The sequence below is a fragment of the Pipistrellus hanaki genome, assembly GCF_964339955.1.
Source record: "Pipistrellus hanaki genome assembly, chromosome: 21".
In the NCBI taxonomy this organism is placed as follows: Eukaryota; Metazoa; Chordata; class Mammalia; order Chiroptera; family Vespertilionidae; genus Pipistrellus; species Pipistrellus hanaki.
Genome location: NC_140523.1, coordinates 2,645,106 through 2,660,190, shown reverse-complemented (window position 1 = coordinate 2,660,190; position 15,085 = coordinate 2,645,106). Strand labels below are relative to the sequence as shown.

The 15,085-nt window shown below is 49.7% G+C and overlaps 1 protein-coding gene across 1 annotated transcript; it reads left to right on the top strand.

Annotated features, from left to right (window-relative positions):
• Positions 1 to 242: 242 nt before the first annotated feature.
• On the top strand, positions 243 to 12,965 carry FAM174B (family with sequence similarity 174 member B). The gene is made up of 3 exons (XM_084869333.1): positions 243 to 953; positions 8,655 to 8,786; positions 11,889 to 12,965. Exons 1-3 carry the CDS (start codon positions 442 to 444, stop codon positions 11,890 to 11,892), a joined length of 648 nt encoding a protein of 215 aa, XP_084725459.1. The 5' UTR covers positions 243 to 441; the 3' UTR covers positions 11,893 to 12,965.
• The last annotated feature ends 2,120 nt before the right edge of the window (positions 12,966 to 15,085 follow it).

Below are 15,085 nucleotides of genomic sequence, written 5' to 3'. Positions count from 1 at the left end.
CACCATTAGAAAATGTTAAAAAATTTAACTCTGTGCCTATATTTACTATATATAAAGTAATTCTCTTGAATAGGAATCAAAATAAACACAAAGAAAGTATTTTATAATTACTTTATTATGAAATATTAAGTAAACAAAATAGTGAAAAATTATAAAATTCTTGTCTTGTCTGCACCTACGGCACACCAGGCAACATCTCGCGGCACACCAGTGTGCCGCGGAACAGCGGTTGAAAAACGCTGAGCTACTCAATGAGAAAACAATAGGAATCCGTGTCTCCTAAAGGGGCTGTAGGATTAAACGTTAGCCTGGCCGTGATTACTTCTTCCAGGGGTTCTAGGTCCTTATTGGGGCCGCGGGTGAGCGATCATCGGAGCGCACCCCGCACCCCGCACCCCGGCTGGTGGCCTGCCCCGCCCACGTGGGGCCGCGGCCCGTCGAATGGCTCCGTGCAACGTGTTGGCGGCGGCGGCGGCGCGGGCTCTTCCGGGCGCCGCAGTTTCCTGCCAAACACCCGCGCAGCCGCCTGGGCAGCGGGAGCCTCGGGTGCAGCGTGCAGGGTGCAGGGTGCAGAGGCCTCAGCGCGGGTGCGGGAGCCCTGCCCCGCCCGCCCGCACCATGCACGCCGCGCAGCTCCTGCTGCTGCTGCTGCCGCCGCTGCTGCTCGCGCTCCTCCTGGCCGCGCCCGCCGCCCCGGTAATCGCCCCGGTGATCACGGGGCCGCAGCCCCAGCATCAGCCTCCGGGCTCCCGGTCTGTGAACGCCACCCGCCCCGGGGCTGCTGCGGAGGCGACGGTGACCGGCGGCGGCGGCAGCTCCAACAGCAGCGGCGACGCCCTGGTGACCCGCCTCTCCAGCCTGCTCCGCGACCTGCCCACGCTGAAGGCGGCCGTGATCGTGGCGTGCGCCTTCAGCGCCTTCCTCATCGCCTGCCTGCTGCTGCGCGTCTTCAGGTGCGTCCCCGTCGCCCCCTTTTCCTCCTTCTCCCCCTTTGCGGGTCCCCCCTGCACCGCCTGCCCCGGCCGTGACCGTGACCGCGCCACCTGCGCGCACAGATGCTCTGAATGCGGGCTGGGCTCCCCCTGGGCTCCTACCCCGCTCCCTGCGCCTGTTGCCCTGGTAACATTTTAGGAAATATCTCCTGTCTTCACTATATGCATATAACATAAATATTGACTTCCCTTGAGCTCCCTGTGAATGCAGAGCACCGACAACAGCGCTCCGGTTTTGTGTTTATTTTTTAATATATATATTTTATTGATTTTTATACAGAGGGGAAGGGAGAGGGATAGACAGAAACATCCACGAGAGAGAATCATCGATGAGCTGCCTCTTGCACACCCCCACCGGGGATGTGCCTGCAACCAAGGTACATGCCCCAGACCTGAATCGAACCCAGGACCTACCAGTCCGCAGGCTGATGCTCTATCCACTGAGGCACACCGGTTTCGGCTATTTATTTTATTTTTTTAAAAATATATATATATATATAAGGCTGCCTCCTGAACATCCCCCTACTAGGGTATTGACCCTGCAACCCAGGCATGTTCTTTTGGCTAAAATCAAACCTGGGACTCTTCAGTCCACAGACCGAATGCTCTCTATCCACTGAGCAAAACCAGTGAGGGTAAAGAAAAGGTTTGATATGATTTCAATCCTCTTGAACTTGTAAAGACTATTTTGTGTTCTAACATATGTTCTATCTTTGGGAATGTTTCATGTGCACTTGAGAAGAATATATATTCTGTAGCTTTGGGGTAAAATCTTCTATTAAATCTTTTAAATCATATATATATATGATTTAAAATATCAATTAAATCATATATATATATATATATATATATATATATATATATATAATTGATTTTTTAACAGAGAGGAAGGGAGAGGGATAGTTAGAAACATCGATGAGAGAGAAACATCGACCAGCTGCCTCCTGCACACCCTCCACCGGGGATGTGCCTGCAACCAAGGTACATGCCCTTGACCGGAATCGAACCTGGGACCCCTCAGGCCGCAGGCTGACGCTCCATCCACTGAGCCAAACTGGTTTCGGCAGCGCTCCGGTGTTTGATAACCTCACCCGGAATTTATTTTTATATTCGTTTCCCAGATGAGGATACATTCTCCTGCCAGGGGTGGAGGTAGGATTCGCACCTGGATCTGTCTGACTTCAATCTTCCGTCCTGTCCTTCCTCTGAGGCTCCCGCACCCACAACCTGCCTTTTTTCCTTTGCCTTCCTTGTGTCGCTGAAGGGAACAGTATCTAGCACATGGGGATGTCTGCAGGAGGCCTGTTGGGGGTGCGCTTTGTGCCCCAAGGATGCCTAGTGACTCCTGGCGGCCTCGGTGCTTTCCGTTAGGGGGGAATATGGACAGCTCTGCTGTGCTCCTACCTGCCTGAGCTGGTTCGGATTCCATGGGCATAAGGGATCTTGGGGAGGCTTTTGTAGGTTGCTCAAGTTCAAGGAGAAAGTATCTGGGGAGTTGGGAAGGAGGTCCAGGTGCCTGGAGTAGGGAGATGGAGAAGGCAGCAGTGGAGGCAAAGGGGCGTATTTCACTCCAATGCCTGGGAAACCCTGTCTTTGAAGGAAAGGAAGCGAATGTGTCTTTTATTGTGTGTGTGTGTGTGTGTGTGTGTGTGTAATGTGGGTGTGTAATGTGTGTGTGTGTGTATAATGTGGATGTGTGTGAGTGTGTGTGTGTAATGTGGATGTGTGTGAGTGTGTGTGTGTGTGATGTGGGGGTGTGTGTGTGTGTGTGTGTGTGTATAATGTGTGTGTGTGTGTGTAATGTGGATGTGTGTGAGTGTGTGTATGTGTGTGTGTGTATAATGTGTGTGTGTGTGTAATGTGGATGTGTGTGAGTGTGTGTGTGTGTGTGTATGCGTGTGTGTGTGTGTGTGTGTGTGTGTGTAATGTGGGTGTGTATGTGTGAGTATCATTACTCACAGCCAGCCCCTCCCCTCCCGAGTGTACACTGCGTGCTGGCTGTTTGATCAGCTGTTGGCGGTCTGGAGCCAGGGGCTGACTCTCCCGACGGGAGCATTTTCAGCGGCAGGAGCAGAAACCAGACCCGGAGGTGGGGGTTACGATAGGTTTGCAGTTGTGGTGTGACTTGGAGTCAAGGTGTTTCCTTGTAGGATTACGTGGCAGTGACCTGAGAAAATGGAGGACCCAAAACTGGTTTGGCTCAGTGGGTAGAGCGTCGGCCTGCGGACTGAAAGGTAATGGGTTTGATTCCGGTCAAGGGCATGGACCTTGGTTGCGGGCACCTCCCCAGTAGGGGGTGTGCAGGAGGCAGCTGATAGATGTTTCTTTCTTATCGATGTTTCTACCTCTCTATCCCTCTCCCTTCCTATCTGTAAAAAAAATCAATAAAATATACTAAAAAAAAAGAAAATGGAGAAGGGGGAACTGGCCAAATGCTCCCCATCCACCCCTCCATCCTGTGCCTTGGCTTTGGGCGTGTTTCTCACTGTGCTGGTCCCCTCCTGTGGGACTTAGATTGTCCCCCTCTGGACCCTGGCCTTCCCACTGCCCATGCCTCTGCTGTCAAACTTCCCTGCAGCCATCACATGGGCATCGCACGCCGGGCCCTTAACAAACAGAAGCCAGCCGAAACCGGTTTGGCTCAGTGGATAGAGCGTCGGCCTGCGGACTGAAGGGTCCCAGGTTCGATTCCGGCCAAGGGCATGTACATTGGTTGTGGGCACATCCCCAGTGGGGGCGCAGGGGTTTGCAAGAGGCAGCTGATCGATGATTCTCTCTCATCGACGTTTCTCTCTATCCCTCTCTCTCTCTAAAAAAAAAAAAAATCAATAAAATATAAAACAAACAAACAAACAAACAAACAAACGGAAGCCAGTGCATCTTGCAGGCCATCAGCCCTCCCGAGCCTCCTCTCTGTCATCTGCTCCTTTTCCTACACTCCACGGTGCTGGCTTGTGCGTTTCCGCTCCTGGGCCGGCCGTTTCTGCTTCACACCTGCCGAGACCGCACGCAGCCTATGAGGCCCTGCGCCCTGGTTCTTCCCAGTGTTCCTGATGTCCACAGGGGGCCCTGGCTTCCTTTTCTGGCCTCCCCCAGTCCTAGCCTTCGTGCAGCCCATATACAGCCCTTCTCCTGCTGGGCTGGGTGGCTGGGCGTAGCGTCCAGCTCCCATACTCAGAGACAGCCCAGGGTCTCCATTGCCCTCCGGCCTGGCACCCGGCGATGTCCCCTTAGCCTGATTCCCCGATGGTTCAGGTGGCGTGAACGTCCATGCCTAGAGCAACCCTGAGCCTGGAGGTTGGAGATGTTTAGCTGAAAACGGGCCGCTGAGCCCGCATGGCGGTGGTGGACTCTTCTAGAAGGCATCTGAACTATTTTGCCAGTCTGCTCCTCGTTACCCAGGAGCGAGCGGGAGAGAGAAGCAGGCAGCATGCGGCCAGATGTGAGGGCCCCGAGCGGGAGCTTGGGAGGGAGAGGGGCTTAGGCCCTGGCCGGGGGATGGGTCCTCGCTGGCTTGGGTGCGGAGTGTGGGGAGGAGCTTTTGGCTCCACAGAGAAGCCAGTGATGGACATGACCTGCCTCCTCTTCCCGAGAAGGGAGTCTTGGGGTGAGCTCCCAGGTGGACAAGATGGAGACAGGAACCCATGGCATTGGCAGCTGGGAAGGGCCCGGATGCTACCCAGTCCCCACGGGCTCCTTGGCACAGAGAAAGTTGTATCTCCTTGCCGAAACCAGTTTGGCTCAGTGGATAGAGCGTCGGCCTGCGGACTGAAAGGTTGCAGGTTTGATTCTGGTCAAGGGCATGGACCTTGGTTGCGGGCACATCCCCAGTAGGGGGTATGCAAGAGGCAGCTGATCGATGATTCTCTCTCATCGATGTATATTCTTTACAGAGAGTAGGAGAGAGTGATAGAGAGCTAGAAACGTTGACAAGAGAGAAACATCGACCGGCTGCCTCTTGCACATCCCCTACCGGGGATGTGCCCGCAACCAAGGTACATGCCCTTGACCGGAATCGAACCTGGGACCTTTCAGTCCGCAGACCGACGCTCTACCACTGAGCCAAACCGGTTTCATCATCGATGTATATTCTTAATGTCTTATTTCACTAGGGGTTCTCCAGAGGTGGCCTGTGGCCTCAGGCCTGCGTGTCCTGCCCCACTCTGCCCCTCTGCCTGGAGTTCCCCTGGCCAGCTCCTCGCTGTCTGCCCTCCTGCGTTGCTTCCTGCGAGATCCTCCCCTGCCAGGGCCCACCAGTGACCCCCAGTGCACACTGGGAATCGGAGTTTCCCGTGGAGTCAGGAGGGTCACAGGAGGCCGAGGGCTCCAAGGGCAGGCCTGGGCCTTCATCGTTTGTCTCTCTGACACCTACTGTGGCTCCAGGCACAAGCTGCCATCCCATAAAGATATTTTTAGCAAATGAGTGTTGACCTTCTAAGGGGTTTACATTTGCCGATGCTTCTCAGAATGTCCTTGCTAACTAGCTGCGGGGCTGGTGACGGGAACCTGGGAGGTAGGAATGTGTTTGAACGGTGGGCCCTTCCTTTTCGTAAGGATGCAGATAAGGGAGGAAGGGCGTAGAGTTTTTGCGTATAAAGTGGCAGTCCCGGCCCGTTTGTCTGTTTTCCCTGAAGGAGCCACTTTGCCAGACAACAGGAAAAATGTGGATCCGAGGAAACTGTTAAAATTAGAAGCAAAGAATGTGTATTGCGGGGGGGAGAGGGGGGGAACCATTAACCAAGCAATTCCATTCCTAAGGCGCACACATTTTTCACTGTGATACAGAGTCTTTGCTAATTTATTTTATAATATTATTATTTTTAAATATATATAGATTTTATTGATATATATATATATATATATATATATATATATATATATTTTTTTTTTTTTTTTTTTTTTTTTTTTTTTTTACAGAGAGAAAGGGAGAGGGATAGAAAGTTAGAAACATCGATGAGAGAGAAACATCGATTTAGCTGTCTCCTGCACACCCCCTACTGGGGATGTGCCTGCAACCAAGGTACATGCCCTTGACTGGAATCGAACCTGAGACCCTTGATCCCGCAGGCCGGCGCTCTGTCCACTGAGCCAATCTGGTTAGGGCATCTTTGTTAATTTATTAATTAGGAGAGGAAGCAAGGATACATGGGCAATGGGATTCAGAGCAGTTGTGTTTGATGGCCAAAGGTTTAAATAGACCTACGTTTGCAGCAATTGGGCATTGGTTAAAGAAATCCTGGTAATCCTTACATGGGAATACTATTATATATGGCTGTTAAAAATGATGGTGTTGCTACAATACTATATATTGTTGAATGGAACAGGTTATAAACCGCATGTTTGTTTAAATAAATTACGTATGTGAATGTACGTGTATGCATGGTACATCATCAATCAGCTGCCTCTTGCACACCCCCTACTGGGGATGTGCCCGCAACCAAGGTACGTGCCCTTGACCAGAATCGAACCCGGGACCTTTCAGTCCGCAGGCCAAGGCTCTATCCACTGAGCCAAACCGATTTCGGCTGCACAGCGATTTTAACAGGTAGCTGAGAACACTTAAACATGGGGAGTCTCCTGCTTTTCTTGACAAGTGGAAATATTTGGAAACACTGGGCCTTCTCTCTCTGCCCCATGTGACAGTCAGGTGCGGAAGCTGGGTTTGTGAGCTCCGCCCTTGGTATCTCCTGGCCTCCAGGACAGGGAGTTGGCTGCCAGATGGCCACCGTCACCGTGTTTGTCCTAATGTTTATGCCACACCAGACCTGCTCCACTGGTTTCTTTCCTTTCTTTCTTTCTTTCTTTCTTTCTTTCTTTCTTTCTTTCTTTCTTTCTTTCTTCTTCCTCCTCCTCCTCCTCCTCCTCCTCCTCCTCCTCCTCCTCCTCCTCCTCCTCCTCCTCCTCGTTCTTCTTCTTCTTCTTCTTCTTCTTCTTCTTCTTCTTCTTCTTCTTCTTCTTTTTAATATATTTTATTGATTTTTTTATAGAGAGGAAGAAGGAGGGATAGAGAGTTAGAAACATCGATGAGAGAGAAACATCAATCAGCTGCCTCCTGCACACCCCTTACTGGGGATATGCCCAAGACCAAGGTACATGCCCTTGACCGGAATCGAACCTGGGATCTTTCAGTCTGCAGGCTGATGCTCTATCCACTGAGCCAAACTGGTTTTGGCTGCTTCACTGGTTTCTGTGCTTATGGGGCCCTGAGGGTTTGTGGGAGTCATTTTGCTTGAGTGGATGCTGGTGCTGGAGCAGAGGGGCCCCAGTATGGTGGGGAGGGGCAGCTCAGGACAGGGGGAGAAGAGGGGTGATGACGCTGCTGGGGGCATCTAGAAGGTCACAGACAGACACCTGTGTTCAGGGAGGCGTGGCCGGAGCCATGTTGGATAGAGGTCAGGGTGAGTGACTTGCTCAGAGGAACCGAGACAAGGGAATTGCAGAGCCGAGATCTGAACCCCCGTCTCTGTGGATCTGACCCCCGCACCCCCAGACTGAACTTGGCAGTCACCACCCTGATGGGCCTGTTTGGTTTTGTGTCTCTCTGCGGGGAGGGCTAGGAAGGAAGGCCTCTCTCCCCCCGCCCCCGGCTGGCCAGCTGAGCGCCGCTCCCCCCGCCTCTGTCCCTCTGTCCGCGTGGACGGCGCCTGCCAGCGGGCCCTGGGAACCTGCTGCTCACCAGCTGCGGAGCGGGCCTCTGAGTAAACAGCCCCCTGGCATGAGGATCGCGTTTCAGAATGAAAGAATGCTGAGCTTCTCCCCTGACCTGTTGGAAATGTGTGTTTTGGCTCCGGCCGAGGGACCCTTTGTCTCCTCTAGAATCTCGCTGGCCTGGCCCGTTCCTGGGAAGGCAGTGAGGACACTCACTGCAAACCGCCAGCTGCCACCCCTTTGTTGAGGCCTCCTGGGGCAATGAGACCTTGTTCCAGGGGAGGACAGTGGTGGCAAGGGGCCATATCGACTATGCTTGAGAGGCAGGCTGGTGTGGCTCAGTGGATAGAGCGTCAGCCTGCGGACTGAAGGGTCCCGGGTTCGATTCTGGAAAAGGGCACATGCACGGGTTGCGGGCTCGATCCCCAGTAGGGGGCGTGCAGGAGGCAGCCGATCAGCGATTCTCTCTCATCATTGGTTATTTCTCTCTTTCTCCCTCTCCCTTCCTCTCTGAAATCAATATAAATATATTTTATTATTTATTTATTAATTTAAAAAAAATATATTTTATTGATTTTTTTACAGAGAGGAAAGGAGAGAGCTAGAGAGTTAGAAACATTGATGAGATAGAACCATCGATCAGCTGCCTCTTGCACACCCCCTACTGGGGATGTGCCCGCAACCAAGGTCCATGCCCTTGACCGGAATTGAACCCGGGACCCTTCAGTCCGCAGGCCAACGCTCTATCCACTGAGCCAAACCTGTTTCGGCTTCACTGAACATTTTGGTCTTTTGTGCATCATGGATTTCCTATTATTCCCCTTGGTTCTCGGTTTTTTTCAGTGATCAGGGCAACTATCATCATCTCTGTCCTGTGGGTATAAGGACCTCAAGTTTCACTGACAGTGCAGGAGCCGGGGTATCTATCCTCCAGGTCCCAGGACCCAGGCGGGGGACCGTGCGTGGCTAGCCTCCGGGGATGGCGGGGTCCTCAGCGACGCCCCTCTCTCCCAGGTCCGGGAAGAGGCTGAAGAAGACCCGAAAGTATGACATCATCACCACCCCGGCCGAGCGTGTGGAAATGGCCCCGCTGAACGAAGAGGATGACGAGGACGAAGACTCCACAGTATTTGACATCAAGTACAGGTGCGGGGTGGGGGGGTGGTGGGGGTGAGGAGGGGGATGGGGATGACACAACAGTGAGAGGGTTCATCTTTGAGGTTCTGATCAATGTTACTCAGTCTCTGGGTCTGTTCTTTTTTAATACATTTTATTGATTTTGTACAGAGAGGAAAGGAGAGAGATAGAGAGTTAGAAACATCGATGAGAGAGAGTCATCGATCAGCTGCCTCCTGCACACCCCCGACTGGGGATATGCCCGCAACCAATATGCCCGCAACCAAGGTACATGCCCTTGACCGGAATCGAACCCGGGACCCTTCAGTCCCCAAGCCGACGCTCCATCCACTGAGCCACACCGGTTTCGGCTCTGGGTCTGTTCTTATTTATCAGTCTATGCTGTTTATTATATTCCACAAATGAGTGAGATCATGTGATGTTTATCTTTCTCTGCCTGGCTTATTTCATTTAGCATAATGTTGTGTTTTTTAAAAAAAATATATTTTGTTGATTTTTTTTTTTTCTACCACTGAGCCAAACCGGTTTCGGCTGGAAGTTTCATTTTATCCGAAGAACAAACTTCAGCTTCTTGGATCCTCTTGAACGTATTGCCATTTTCAGTTGGTTTCTGCTTCTCTTCCTTAAGCTTTCTTTGGGTGTGTTCTGTTCTTTTCCCCATAACTTCTGTTGAATGTTTAGTCATTTCATTCTCAGTCTTTCCTGGAATGTTTATTCTGTCACTTTATCTACTTTAGCTACCTCCCACAGGCTTTCCTTATCATGGCTGGTGCCTCCCTGGTATATTGGGAAGAAGTGGACTTCGAGTTCACATTTGAACAGTGGTCGGCAAACTGCGGCTCACGAGCCACATCCGGCTCTTTGGCCCCTTGCGTGTGGCTCTTCCACAAAACACCACGGCCTGGGCGAGTCTATGTTGAAGAAGTGGCGTTAGAAGAAGTTTACGTTTAAAAAATGTGGCTCTCCAAAGACATGTCAATCGTTGTACTGTTGACATTTGGCTCTGTGGACTCATGAGTTTGCCGACCGCTGCGTTAGAAGTCTGTGCTGTTCATGGTTGAAGGAATATCCAGATGTCAGTGAACTTGAAGGGAACCACTTAGACACAAGACTGCTCTCGTCCTCGGGCTCAAAGACAACTGACCATTTAGAGCGTCGGTCTGCGGAATAAAAGGTCCCGGGTTCGATTCCAGTCAACCTTGGTTGCGGGCACATCCCCAGTGGGGGGTGTGCAAGAGGCAGCTGATGGATGTTTCTCTCTCATCGACGTTTCTAGCTCTCTATCTCTCGCCCTTTCTCTCTGTAAAAAATCAATAAAAAAAAGAGAGACTGCTTTAGAGGCTTTCCTTATCACAGGTGTAGTCTGTGGTATAGCTATTCCAGATAAGAAAAAGGGGAAATAAAATTACCTGTAATCTCACTGCTTTGTAACAACCACTAGAGTGTGTGTGAGTACATACGTGGAATTTTCTTTTCTATAGAAATAGGACCATCTGACATACGCTGTTCTGGAACATCTTTCATCTGAACAGCAGGCACATCACGAACAACTTTCCAGGGCAATGTGTTTGAAAAAACATGTGTTTCAGGGGCAGTTTTTTTTTTTAAAAAAATATATATATTTTATTGATTTTTTACAGAGAGGAAGGGAGAGAGAGAGAGAGAGCCAGAAACGTCGATGAGAGAGAAACACCGACCACTGCCTCCTGCACCCCCCCCCACCGGGGATGTGCCCGCAACCAAGGTACATGCCCCCGACTGGAATCGAACCCGGGACTCTTCAGTCCACAGACCGACGCTCTACCACTGAGCCAAACCGGTTCCGGCTAAAGGGGCAGTTTTATGCTCAGTTTAGTGTTTTTTGAGAGCATCCTTGTTTGTGATCATCTGTTCACAGCTCTCATCTCTCTCTCTCTGGGAAATGGTACATTTAAATCGGATGTGGCTGGATCGTAACCTTGGGTGATTTCATGAGTGAGTGCGGAGAGGGAAGTCATGTTTTTGATGCCAGGCCGGTCAGGCGGTGCCTGGCTCTTGCTATTATATGTGTGTAGTCCTGATGCTATCTCGAGACTCAGCCAGGCAGGAAATGGAGAGAAGGGCAGGCAGGCGAGGCTGCAGCAGCCTTCTTTTTAGGCTCCCATCCCTGGGATGGTATACTCCATGAGCTAAGGCCTCCAAAGTGCAGGGCCAGAGTGCTGCTGGTGGTAGGGGGACCTATAAAAATGAGATTCCAACTTAAATGAGATTCTGTACTTAAAAAGGCTAATTAAGCTCAGTTGGTGTGGCCCAGTGTTTGAGCATCAACCTATGAACCAGGAGGTCACGGTTTGATTCATTAGTCAACAGAGCCAAATACCAACAGGATAACGACTGAAATTTCTTTGGAGAGCCAATTTTTTAAAACTTCTTCTAATGCCACTTCTTCAACATAGACTTGCCCAGGCTGTGGTATTTTGTGGAAGAGCCACACTCAAGGGGCCAAAGAGCCACATGTGGCTTGTGAGCCACAGTTTCCCGACCACTTGGTTAGGCCTATATGCCTTACCCCCTTACCCCCACCCTCCCTTACCTTCTGGGCAATGTTGTTTAAAAAGCAATATTGGCACTTGGGGGGCAGTTCTCAGCTATGGTACTGCACATCTTAAAACTATTTGAGCTTTATGTCTGTAAGGAGCGAGCCTATGCAAACAGGAAGTCTGTGTGGCAATGAAATTTACTACTGAGTCTGACTTATTCAGTTCTTGCCTACATACACAAGCAGTTTATAGTGCTGCCTAAGAATCTAGATTTGTTAAAAAAAAAAAAAAAGAAAAGAAAAACCAGCATTTATATCTTTTGCTGAGCTCTGGCATAAACAGCTCTAGAAGTACTAGGAAGGAGGGATACAAAGAGAAAAGAGGTTGTGGGCTAGGGGGTCCGTCCTGAGCTGGGATCAGAGGGAAGGGGAGGACTTACTTGGAGGAATGCAGCTCGCCTTGCAGACAGCAGCGCGTGCAAAGGCCCTGTGGTTGGGGAGTGAGACTACAGGATGGAGACTGTGAAGGGAGGAGTCAGAATGGGTCTGGGGCTCTGCAGGAAGGCACTGACTCACTCTTCTTCTTCTTTTAGGTAAAACCTGTTTTCCGGCGTGCTGGCATCCTGTGGAAAGTTGGTTAGCTGCACCCCGGTGGGAAGGATCTGGAAGCCCTCTTGTCCGAGGTGTTGAAAGCAGAAACGTTATTTATGAAACTCGGGCACATTCCACTGTGTCGAACGCCTGCTCAGAATGTCACCGCGGGAGAACTGTCTCTCCCGCCTTCTGGATGCCACTTTAAAATGTTGCTCCTTCTTCCTCCTTTTGCCTTGCCAAGGGGCACGGGGTCGAAACATGGCGATTGAAAGCAACTGTCGACAACAGTGAGAGAGGTCAGAAGCTATGAAGAATCTCAAGAAAGATCTCTCCATCTGTGTAGTGACATGCTGCTCTGACATGCTGCTCTCCTGGATCTGTGACATTCGGGACGTCTCGCCCTTTGGACTTCTGGGTTGGGTCCGGTTCTGGCCTTCTGTTGGGAATGGCCATGTGAAAGGTCAGAGGCCAAGTCCTCGGAGCGGGTCAGCCCGTAGCAGAAATGTATACTAGCACATGTTTGTGGCTCCTTTTCTTTTTCTTCTTTTGTTTAAAGGGTTCAGCAGAACTGGGCATGCCTAGTGCATAAAGGATTTTGAATATCAGGGAGAAAAAAATATATGTGCGTATGTGTGTACCTCTAAAATAATTTCTTTTTTTTTTCCTTTTTTCTTTTTAATAATTGATTGTCCGAAGGAAAAAGAATACACAAGAGGCAGCCTTTGGTTAGTGACATCCCATGTGTCTCTGCCCTGTCATAGTTCTTACATTGTTGGTCTTAGACAACTCATTTTAAAGTTTCACTGTGGTCACTTAAACGCATGGGTGGTTTGATTGGCCGAAAAAGCTGGACTAGGAAACCCAGTGACTCGGGGTGCCACAGGAGTGGGTCAGGGGTCCGAGTGGCTTCTGGAAGCAGGGACGTGGGTTGACTTCTCAGGTTGATTGGGGTTCCCCCATTTCACTGTTTCCCGGGGTGTCTGCTCCTGCTAAAATCCACTGGCAGTGCCTGTGGGGCCCCGGGACTCTGTTCTCTCTGCAAAAGTGTTTTATACTTTTTTTTTTTTTTTTTTTTTTTTTTTTTTAAAAAAAAAGCTCTTTTCTGGCTTCTTGCAGGGTTTGTGCATTAGCCTGTTAATTGTCTGCCTTGGATGAAAACTCTAGCCCAGGGGTCTTCAAACTACGGCCCGCGGGCCACATGCGGCCCGCAGAGGAGTCTGATCCGGCCCGCCAGGTTTTTTGGGCAGTGAGCGCAGCTGAGGTGTTACAGTAGGAATTAGTAGTTCATATAGTCCGGCCCTCCAGCTCTCTGAGGGACCGTGATCTGGCCCCCACTTTAAAAAGTTTGAGGACCCCTGCCTAGCCTTTCCCAGCTCAGCCCTTTTTTTTCAGATTCTTCAGTTTCCAGAACCGAAGTCCTGGCCTTGTACAGAAGGCACATGGCCTCTGCAAGAAAGGGAGGGACCCGTGAGGAATCCGCTATGGGAAGAGCACTTGCTGAATGGAATGCACCATGCCTGCCCCTCCCTGATTTTATTTCCTTTGTTGACTTCCCTTTTCCTTTTTTTTTCCCTGTCCTGTTTGCCAGAGGGGATGGGCCTGCTTTATCTTCCTGGGCCAGCTGTGCGCCCTCTGACCTTTGACCTTTGAACTGGAACTGCCGCTCACACTTGCCTTTTCCAAGAGCCCTGCACAATGGCCTGCGGGGAAGCCGGGTCCTCTGCCTTACAAGTAAAGACTGGCTCAGGCTGCCCGGTGCTCACTGCATCAGAGAATGACCTTCCAAATTATGGAGCTTCTGCGCTACAGGCTCTTAGATCAAACAAACAAGCAAAATCATCAACAACAAAAAACCTTTGGCATAAACCATGAGTGCATTGGTTTGGATGTTTTTGAGATGCCTTTTGGTGACGGGGGGATGAGGGCAAAAGACTGGAAGGGGAGGGGGTGGACCCCAGGTGGGATGTGCCTGGACCCTGGTGGTTTAGAGAAAAGCTTAGAAATGAAATGGTCCTTGGAGAGGGGTAGGGGTGGGGGTGCGGGAAGACAAACTATTATTCCACATACATTTTCAGGTCTATCTAAATCATTTCCCAAGCCCCAGCTGGTTTGGCTCAGTGGATAGAGCATCAGCCTGCAGACTGAAGGGTCCTGGGCTTGACACATGCACATGCCCAGGTGGTGGGCTCAAGGCGTGCAGGAGGCAGCCCATCAATGATTCTCATCATTGATGTTTCTCTCTCTCTCTCTCTCTGAAATTAATAATATATATATATATATATATATATATATATATATATATATATTTAAAAATAAAAAAATAAATCATTTCCTCTTTGGTTGGTAAATATTGAATCCTCATTGTTTTTGGAGAATCTTGGAGTATCTCCAAAGAATAAAGAACCAATTGTGTCAAAAACTGCTGGCTAATGACTGCCTCCTACCTGGCTAGATTTAAGCTTTCTAGGGAGTAGGAATGGGTAAGATCACGCTGTGTTTATGGGCAGTGAGCAAGCTCCAGAAAGAAAAGCTCATTGGCTCCTTGGACATTAGGGAGAAGCTGGTGGGTGAGGCCTGTGTTACTCCCCCCCAAGGAGCTGCTCCTGCTCCCTGATATCTAAAGTGGCCCGAGGGTTTCTCCTGGTTTTTGAATTGTTTTTACACTTGTTCTCTGTGCCTTTCTTCTCTTGATCTCTTGCCTTGTGGCTTGCTGTTTTTCTTTATAATGTTTTGTTTAGGTTCCTTTCTCTTTGTATATATATATATTTTTTGGTAGGTTTATGTGTCTCTTTATAGCACTCTGTTTTAAGCTGATTGACGTTTAAATTTGAATATATTCTGTAAGGACTACATTTTTACTCCCCTGTACATGCTTTGTGTTATTAATGTCATATTTTAGATCTTTCTGGGTTGTGTATCTCCTAAGTACTTATTGTAGTTTGAGCTGAGCTTGATACTTTTTTCTTTTAACCATCGTAGTAGCTTTTTAAATGTGTGATTTGCTGTACTTATTGAATATTTGGCTGTATCTGTGCGTTTGTTTCCCTCATGTTTTCTTATTTCTGGTTATGGCCTTTCCTTTTCTACTTAAAGAAGACCCTTTAATATTTCTTGTAAATCTGGTTTAATGGTGAAGGTAAATCCTTTAGTTTTTGCTTGCCTGGGAAACTCTCCTTTAATTCCTTGCTGGGTAAGT

What these genes read in the sequence shown, in the direction of transcription:
- FAM174B (XM_084869333.1), top strand. Translation starts at nt 442, where the DNA reads ATGGCTCCGTGCAACGTGTTGGCGGCGGCGGCGGCGCGGGCTCTTCCG. An exon ending in CTGCTGCTGCGCGTCTTCAG is followed by an intron (nt 954 to 8,654) that starts GTGCGTCCCCGT and finishes CCTCTCTCCCAG; the next exon opens with GTCCGGGAAGAGGCTGAAGA.